General features: G+C 39.2%; 1 protein-coding gene across 5 annotated transcripts in view; it reads left to right on the top strand.

Moving 5' to 3' along the window:
• UROC1 (urocanate hydratase 1) overlaps positions 1-9456 on the top strand; it is a 38948-nt gene extending 29492 nt beyond the window's left edge. For all 5 annotated transcript variants that reach the window (XM_068694119.1, XM_068694120.1, XM_068694121.1 and 2 more), the window contains 4 exons: positions 46-145; positions 2944-3025; positions 8274-8373; positions 9217-9456. In XM_068694119.1, the coding sequence (XP_068550220.1) occupies positions 46-145; positions 2944-3025; positions 8274-8373; positions 9217-9357 (423 nt within the window). In that variant the 3' untranslated portion in view covers positions 9358-9456. The remainder of the gene's footprint in view (positions 1-45; positions 146-2943; positions 3026-8273; positions 8374-9216) is intronic.
• Positions 9457-9876: the final 420 nt, after the last annotated feature.

Below are 9876 nucleotides of genomic sequence, written 5' to 3' on the forward strand. Positions count from 1 at the left end.
TCCAGTCCATGAAGGACTCCATTTGCTTGTCCTTGGATTTTGCAGGCTCCAGTAGTCCTCAGCCGAGATCACCATGATGTGAGCGGGACTGACAGTCCTTACAGAGAAACGTCAAACATTTATGATGGATCAGCCTTTTGTGCAGGTCAGCAGAACATCTGAGACTTGTCTGTACAGGCAAACAAGAAAATTGCTTTAAAAGAGAATTTTTTTATGCAACATTTTGAAATGTTTTTGTTCAACCCTATAATCCCAATTAATCAGATTTTCTGTGAATGTGACATAGCTGTCAAGAGATAAAGAAATGTCTGTAGAGCTAGATAAATAGGAGAGGCTCGAAACAATGACAATTCAATGAAGATGCACCAGATTTACTTCACTGTAAATGGAGAGCAATCTGTTTTAGAGGACTGCATCTTGTGTTTGATTTTAATTTTGCACCTCACTCTTTCAAAGAGGTGATCTGACCAGAATTACAGCAGTACTTCCTCGGGATGCACAAAATCAGATCTATAGTAGCATTTTGCTTAAAGCAAAATCAAGGACTCAGAAGTCTGGAGTTTCTGAGAGGAACTTTTCTGGGCATAAGGGTACATACATACTTTGCTAGTGAAAGCACAAAAATGGAAGTCGGGAGTTCTGGATTATATTCCAAACCTTGTTGCTCACTCAGTGTGACTGTGGGCAAATTATGTATACTCTGTTCAAAAGAAACCTGACCTGAGCTAACCAGAATCTGCTCTTAAGATTGCGAAATGGTGCTTTAGAAAAAAAAAAATAAATCCAACAAATATCAGACTGCAGATGTGAAGAATGAGTGAAGCACTAAATGTTTTTAACCTAAATCTTCCTCAATTTTCCATCCGTAAAGTGGAAGTGATGACGATAATTTTAGCCCGGTAGTGTTATCACATGCCATGAACTGACAATCATGAAGTGACTTCAGAGAGGAGGATGCAAGCTGCTGTAGAAAGAGAAATTATGATTGAGGTAGCTGAGAATATTGAATGGCTCCCATTATGACTGAGAATTCATAATAGAAACAAATTATGGCTCAATGTTAAGGAGAAAAGTTCCCTGCTATCTTAAATGGACTGCTTGATGAAACGAGGCTTTTAGCAGTACCTATCAGTCCCACTTCAACATTTTCTGAGTATGTTGGCTGGTTCTAATGTGCCAGATGGATAGAGGCCTGAAATAATGTTTGCTTCTGCCAAGCTGTGAGAAAATGGTGCAGCTGCACAGAGAACAGCAATCCAAATTGAAGTCTCCACCAAAGAGCCTAACCATATAAGTAAACACCAGGCAATGCTCTCAGAAGAGGGCAAATAGAAACAAGGCCTGCTAACCCGGTTGCTTACTATGTTATCTGTTTTTCTTCGAGTTTTGTGAATTAAATGAACTACTTGCCTTCTCCATGAGCTTATCCAAATCCTGTTGACCACTGATTTCACTGGTCTTTAAAACCAAGTCTAACTGTTTTCCAGATGAGCCTCTGGAGGTAATTAAAGAACACCTTGCATCTTAGGTCTTCCTCTCTCTTCTCTCCCTCCTTTTCTGTTGTTTTAATGCCAAATTTGAGCTAGTTCGATTGAAATTGGCTCCTCTCTGGCACAAAAGGAATTTTTGAGTCTTTGCCTGTGTCATTTTGTTTTGCAGTAAGTACCTCAGTCTGATCCCTGTCAAATGGGTCATCGCTGCTCTGCAGAGTATTTCAGCACAGACATTTGCACAGTTAGTGACCTTTACTGAAACCAAGGAGCACAGTGTTATTACGTTGTTGGTCTATTTACCGTGCTCCTTATCTAAGCTCCACTCTTATCATGCAAGTGGCTGAGGAAGAAATCTGTACATTTTTAGAGTATAGGGATTTGAATCTCTCCCATTTCCTCCTGACAGCACTGTAATTATGATAATTGGGTTATTAAAGTGACATAATGCCAGATAAAAGATGCCATAATGGGGCTTTTGACAGGGTTTAACATAGATTAGTGCTCAAGTAAACTCATTTTTCCATCAGACGTGTAACTACTGTAGGTCTACAAATGTGACTAGGGACATTTGCTATGTTCCATTTTTTGCTGTTAAAAGCTTAGCAAATAATCTATTGCTCCTGAATTAAATCTGGACAAGTGTTTTTTTTTACTCTTATCCTCAGTGTGTACCTTTTTCCACCTCTCTGGGTGTATCTTTTAGCGCAAGTTGTAGTGAACACTTCAGCAGATATCGTGCATTTAACATTAGTCAAATTACATTTGGCTCCTACATTTATTTTTCTTCATTTATTAAAACAAAAGAAACATCCCATGTGATTTCAACAGTCCCAGTTTTAAGGGTGAAATTCCTGTGTCCAGAGAATGGCAGCTTATATCATTTTCATTGTGACTGTTCCTAAAATGCAACCTGTTAGCTTTAGACTGGTTTTCTGCACAGGGCTGAATTAACTCCTCAGTCTGATCTGAAAATACTTTAGCTCAGGCTCTCCTGAGAGCTACGAGGTATGTAATTTTCCAAGTGTCTCCTCACTTTGAAATCTTCTGTGTGGATGTGTACAGCCTGTTCCATGACTGAGGCACTCCCAAGGAGAGGATTGTATTTCTTTCCACGCTCAGGAGCTACCTTCCAGCTGAGGAGCGGTACTTTCTTCAGTTTCTTGAACTGGATCACAAATACATAAAACTCCTTGTAAACCACGGTGTGAAATCAGCATTTGGTTCCTGCAGTGTAGGGAGGAAAGAAAGAATGGGGAGAACTCTTGCCCCCCACCCAACATGAGATATTTACTATATATGTGAGAGAAGCTGTGTGTAAGCCCTGCTTCCAACACTGCCTTCAATCAGCTATAATCAAGGTGGCAGTGGAAGGAAGTGAGCAGCACAACAACAACAACAAAAACAAATGCAGCATGTCAGAGCCCTGGTAACTCCTTTCCTCTCCTCACAGACATGGCAGTACAAAACTTTGTAGGAGATGCGTTCAGAGGAGCAACCTGGGTTGCACTGCACAACGGTGGTGGAGTTGGCTGGTAAGAACTTACTTTTTTATTTTCTAAAGCTGGACTCTGAATCCAGTTATCACTGCTGTGCATGTGTGTGGGGACAAGAGACAGGAGGTGAATTTTAGAGGTGTGCGTATGACTGGAGAAGTATGATGGGAAGGATGGGTTTGGAGACAAGGGCTGGAAGGATGCATTATAAGGTAAAGTGTGGTGTTGTATGAGGCTCTCTTAATTAATGTCCATATGTCAAGAAAAAGTGTTTTGGACATTGGCCACAGCACAGTTTGGAGAACTTAATTTGCAAAACAAGGACAGTCTGCCATGGTCTTTTTTGAACAGATCCCGTTTCCAAAGTTGTCTTCACACATGCACAGCCAGAGTGTTAGTGGATGGATTATGTTTAGATTTCCCCTTAAGCTGTATTTAAATCTGTGACCTTAGGACCCCAATATAAATGCCCATGTGCTAAAGTGCAACGAGGGGTTGTTGATACAAAACAGCTCAGGTGCCAGCAAACCCCCCACTCTTCTTTCTCCCCTTGTTTCTGCGTGGTACCATAAAAGACTACAACTAAGCAAGGACTTGATTAAGCACTTTCTTCACGTAAGATGCAGAACTAGGATAAATGCTTCGACTAAGAAGCAGAATGAAAGAACTATCATTTATTGAGAGGGAAATTAATCTCCTTCATATGCTACTAAAAGGCTACTCTGGCTTGGCACAGGCTAAGGGTAAAGGAAAGCCTGGGTACACTACAGAGTATTTAACTCTTGTTTGTTCTTTATGGCACAGTCCAGCAAAACCTCTGCCATTTACAGTCATGTCTTAATTTTGTCGTGTAGCCAGTCAAAAGGAGGACAACCCTCTATTAAATACTCTGGTGATCTCTTACTTCACTGTTTCATCCAGCTCTGGAATATGCCAACAGCAGCAAACTAAAGAACTTGTTGCAGATGTTTTCCTCAGAGACACTTGATGATACCTAGTTATTACTCATCTGGATGAGCTGGAGCTAGAAAAATAACCCTTCAAGTCAGATGGAGAATTCCCTCCCCTGTACTCCACCTCCTTTGATTTTTCAGTGAAGTAGCTACTGAATAGAAGGTATGCAAGAGCAAAACTGAACAATGGGATAAGAAAGTTTTCTGCGGGCTTAGACACATGGAGTGAAAATCTGACTTTACTGATTTCATTTGTAACAACCACAACGGTCAGGATTTTATTCACAACTTCCATAATTCTGAATGGAAAATACCAGAATATCCACTTATTCTGGTTATTGCAGTCAGACTCCAGATAGTAGCAGACTAGATCTGTCTGAATGGCTTTAGTTGAGTTTAACCTTCTAAAACATTGCTTATGGAATACAAGAGAAGAAAAACACTTTCCGCTAACTGTTGTGCAAAATACTTGGAATGTTTTCATGGTGATTATAATTACTGGAATTGCTTAAGTAATTGCTTATGCCATGAGTGTTCTGTGCATTAATGATGCTTAATCAAGATGATCTTATTCCCTGTCTCTTTCTGGCCTCTATAAAACCAATCCCTCCTGCACATTCCTAGCCCTCTGAGCAATTCAAACAGAGTGAATCAATGGTGAGACTGCCCTGACTTCTGGAAAAACTGGGAATACAGTTTCATTGTATTGTTGCTTCTGAAGTGAAACTGCATCATTGGAAAGAAGTTGTCCCTGCAGGCAGAGGAAAGGTGCTGTCATTTATGTAATGAATTGGGAAGCTAGCATGTGACTATTCACTGAAATCAAAATATCAATGGAAAAGCAGGGCTTGATTGTCCTCTTCACCAGCTCCTATGGCTGCTTAGTGACCTGTCATTGTGGCACAGTGTCTGCTCACCTTGTTCTCAGGAGTAGTCCTAACCCTCTGTGATTAAATGACTGTGCTTCAGTGAAGAATGCGGTGCCTGAAAATTAGTCCTGTCTCTGCATGAGCTTTAATAAGCCTCCATGCTGGGACTCAGATGCAGTAACAATGTCATGTCATTAGATGCCGCGGTCTGCAGAGCCCCGAAAGCCGTGGCACGACAGGTGGTTCTGCTTGGTTTAACTAATCACGGCACCACCCGGGCTAGTTAAAGCACTGTGCCCCTCTGCCTTCTCAGGAGAAAGAGAGGAATAATTTAAAGGTGGGAAAAGAAGCAAAACCATCCCCCAACCATTATAAATGACTTTCCTTGCCTGAAAGACAGATGCTTCTAGTTTTTAGGACTGTTTTGCTTTCTCTCTGGGGAGGTAGAAATTCAGCTGACTTTGTTGTAAAGAAATCTCCATGTGCCTGATAAAATATTCTTGTCAGCTGATTTGGAAATGTGAAGCATGTGAAAGCTTATATTTATAAGCAATAAACATATATTTATAAACAAACATGCGTATGATTAGAAGGAAATGAAGTTGCCATTGTACTGTTTTTGTTCAGGGAGTTCAGAAAATAGCATTTGCACTGTGCCAAGCTCCCTGTCCTCCTTGCAGAGGCTGGGCTTGCCTGGATCTGTTGATAGATCTGCTGTGTCTTCTTTCTGAGACCAGAGGGATGTATTTTACCTGCTCTGACATCCTGCACAATAGCCTGGTGGGCAAACGGAAAAAAGCAGGATTAATATTTAGCTGGAATCTGCATCATGTGCTGTTGTAGAGGTTTAAGATTAACATGGTCTTGACTATAATTACAGCAAATGAATGTTATTCATTTCTTGCTGCCTCTTTATTTGCAGGAGAATATATGTTAGCATGGAGCCTGGGTAACCTATAGTAACAAAAAGGCAGAAGTAATTTAAGAATTGAACTGAGCTGTTGACAGTGTGACATCTTGTTTGTGAGAGAGGCCTTGTTTTCTTTGATCACCTTAGAAGGAGACATCTGGAAATTATAGGAGGTAGCTTAGGTCAAAATGCCACATGTTTCTTTAATTACCTGAAAATATGACCCAATGCTAATGAAGGCAGAGAGTTCCCCTTTAAAAGTGAGAGGTTTTGCTAGAAAATCCATCCTAACAAATGTTGACATCTAATTTATGAGTGATTTTTAGACAGTAGGACAGATTCTGATGAGTAATTCTGATTTACACTGGGGTAACTCCATGGAAATTGATGGAGAGATTTTGAATTTATGGAGTGCAAGCTAGATCAGACACTCACTGCTGATGCTTGAGCTTCAAAGGATGCTCTCTGGGATGCTGTGCATGGAGGGGATCTCTACCACTGACAGAACATCATCTGTCAGTGTGAATAATATTTACAAAGCACCAATTCAGAAGTCTCATCTTCTTATTGTCTGAAATCATCAGTAGGCTGCCTTGAGGTGTGATCATACCATGATCCTGATGCCATAACTGATGTTTGTAAGTGTACTCTGAGCTTATACTTTCGAGCTAGTCTTTCTTTACTGTCAATTTGGTCTCTGTACGTAACAGAAGCAGAGTGTAGTGTGGTAACTGGCCATGGTCTTCATATGGTGACATTTGTAATATTGTAGTCCAATCTGGTCACCTCTTTTGGAGAAGATAGTAACATGAGCCATTCAAAAAGTAGAGTTGGCAAGAAATACAAATGTTTGGATGCTTGTTTTCATCCCAAAATGAGACCTAGAGCAGTGTTAATGAAAGATTTCACACAGTAAGAAAATCCTAGGAATTAAATTCCAAACTGAAACATGTTGAGTGTCAATCAAAATGAAATGTTTTATTTTGAATGTCAGAGGATAGAATATTCAAACATCTCAGTTAAAACACGATTTTGTTTCAGATTTTCCTGCTAAATATAAGAAAGTGATTAATCTTCTGATATTCTGCTATGACAAACATTTGTTGAAAAATTTTTTTTTTTCAACAAAAAATGTATTTGTAATAGCAATATATCTAACAATGGCAAAGTGGAGGGAGTTCCAATAATGGGTAGAATCATTGTGACACCTGGAGCTCTGAGTCTCTTGCTCAGCTATGTGACAAGGTCCTACTTATCACTCAGGTAGTGTATATAACCAGTGAAAGGGAATTAACATCACATAATTAACAACATAACATTGAAAAGGGGAAAAATGTGAGTTTTAGTTTCACAAAGCAGATCAAGTTTGTTGAGGCTCCAATGCAGCTTGATTTTTCCTATTTCCTGAGAAGCAAAAGTTACTGCTGGAAAATGTAAGAAATGATTCTTTTCTGGATACCTAACTTCTGCCTGATTCGTAGGTATGTCCGATGTTATTCTAAGTAAATTTTGTGAATGTACTCATTCTATTAACTATAAAACACTGAGGACAAATCTTTCCTCCAGGACCTTCGTTAATATTCTCTCACACCACATGTTGCTTTGCTGTAAAACATGCCCCATCTCACACATTGCTGATGCCGGGTTATAGTGCTAGAAGTCTCTTACAGATTTACAGCAATAGATAATTTTCAAACTGTATTCTCTACTATTCACCATATGCAACAAAATAGGAAGTTGAGCAGACCAGATTTTGAAGTGAGACAAGATGTTTTTCTCTGTGTTTTCCCTGTCCTTTTAAAACCAGACTGGTATTTCTCCCAAGTATGGTCTGTTAGTTTGGAGCATGTTTCTGTTCTTCTTCTGCCAATAAGTCTGCTTCCTGAAAAGTTGGCACTGGTGTCTTTAAACATCTACATATCTCATACAAAATGAATGACAACTTTTGAAATGATCAAGGCAGATGTGCATTAAGCAGTGGTTAACACTTTTTTAATTAGAGATGCTCTCTCATTTGTCTTGAGAGAATATAAATAGATCCATCTGTCTGCTTCAGTAAGTACACAATCCTCATGATGCTAAGTTTATGGCAGGCTCTAGCGTAGCAAACACGAACAGCTTAACCTTCAAAAATACCCTAAGATAGGTAACTCTCTAGTCCATCAGAAGTGCTAACCTTTCTTTACTTGCTTCTAGAGCCAGTATAAAGTGCGGTCCCCAGGAAACACAGCATAAGCTTGGTTTTTGGCACACCTGCTTGGAGTAGATACTCACTGCTAGCAGAACTTTACATGAAAGGTAGAATAGGTTTTATGCAGCTCAGGAAACTATCTCTCCCTCCCCCCCCCCCCCCTTTTTTTTTTTTTTTTTTTTTTTTTTTTTTTTTTTTTTTTTTTTTTTTTTAAGTATTGAAGAGGTCACTGTTAGTTTCTCTTATTCAGTGTAATTTCTTTTTTCATCCTTCGTCCAGTGCAACTGAACAAATTAACTCCTGTAGATTTTGTGGGATTGGCTCCAGTTCTTTTGATTGAATTCTATTATGTTTATATTTTTAGGGGTGAAGTGATCAATGGGGGATTTGGCCTGGTTTTGGATGGGTCCACAGAGGCTGAAGAACGAGCTAAGATGATGCTCAGCTGGGATGTTTCCAATGGAGTAAGTAAAACTCACTATATACATTCACTGGCATATACTGCCAGGAATAATCATAGGTGAGTGGCAGGGAAATTGAGTTGCTGACTTGAAAGGTCATTTCTAGCTGTTATTGCTATGATCCTGGCAACTTCTTATTAGCCCTACATTAATCAAATGTGTAAATATTTTGCTAAATTGGAACCGAGTGATTTTCTTGCTTGAACACATTTGAGCCTGAACATTTCACACTCTGATATGCAATTCATAATGCAGAGACTTGTAGTGCATTGGATACAAGCAAGTGCTTCTTTCCTTTGTGCCAATACATGATGTTTTTTCATCTGGGGTACCTTTCTTGTACACAGACCTAAATGCAGAACTTTGCTATTGAAAGAGACTGCCTGTCTGTGGAGTGTTACTCATACATACTGGCAGAGAATTTGGCTCCGTGATTTTGTATTTTGAAAATGCATTGAGTGTCATTTATCCTTTTATTTATCCAACTGAAAAAGCATTGATTGTTTAAATCAGACTCGTATCTAAATAAAAGGCTTGTTTTTACCAAACTGGGATGGAGTACGTAAGTTTTTGTAGAGAGAATTTTGGGAAGTTGGCTCTACCAATGTTATCAGCCCAGCAATATGCTTCTGCATGAAAATGTTTCAAAACCAACCAAATACTCATGAAAATGAAGTACCTATTAACAAATTACTTCCAAAATTAGTAAGGAAACTAGAAACTGGCAGAACTGAAAGATTTATTGTAATGAAATTGGGTGCCAGTGTTTGCACAAATACCGCATAAGATGGGATGTGGCATGAGAAATGTACGATTTTTACACTCATTGATTTTCTTGTCTGACAGGTCGCAAGACGCTGCTGGTCAGGTAATGACTACGCTTATGAAACGATCTGCCAAGCAATGAAAGAGAATGTCATGTTGAAGGTGACTCTTCCTCAAAAGGTGGCAGATGAAGACATCTTAGAGCAAGCCCTGCAAAGTTAGTGGTATTCCAAGTGCACTGTTATCCTGGCAGAAACATTTGAAGCTGCTTCCTTGATATCCTGCCTGTGCAAATGATAAATGTGTTGCAACTGTCTCTTCCATGTGAGTTTTTGTTGTTGTTATTTTTTTCCTTGTTAATAGTGCAGGCCTGTATTGGTCTGTGACAGGTCCACTGTTGTCAGGAACAGCCTTTTCACTAACAAAATGGAGGAGTATTTGCAATGAGAAATCGTTCATTTTAAGAAAATAAACTGGAATTTTGTCCCATATATATAAAAATATTCCTGATAATTCAGAATTTGAGGAGACTTCTTAGCTCTGGCAGATCAGACTCTGAATTGGAAATTGGAACTGTGTCCTAATTCAGTCTGCTGCTATCAGCAAATAGTCATGAAATCCAGTAGTCAACATGTTGATTTGTAAAACAGATTTATTCTTTGGCTGTAGGAGTATGTACTAATATTACATGTGCTGGAATCAAACTTTTCTATATCACCATAAAAACATTTAGTTATTGCA

Source organism: Anas acuta, chromosome 11, assembly GCF_963932015.1.
Source record: "Anas acuta chromosome 11, bAnaAcu1.1, whole genome shotgun sequence".
NCBI classification, from domain to species: Eukaryota; Metazoa; Chordata; class Aves; order Anseriformes; family Anatidae; genus Anas; species Anas acuta.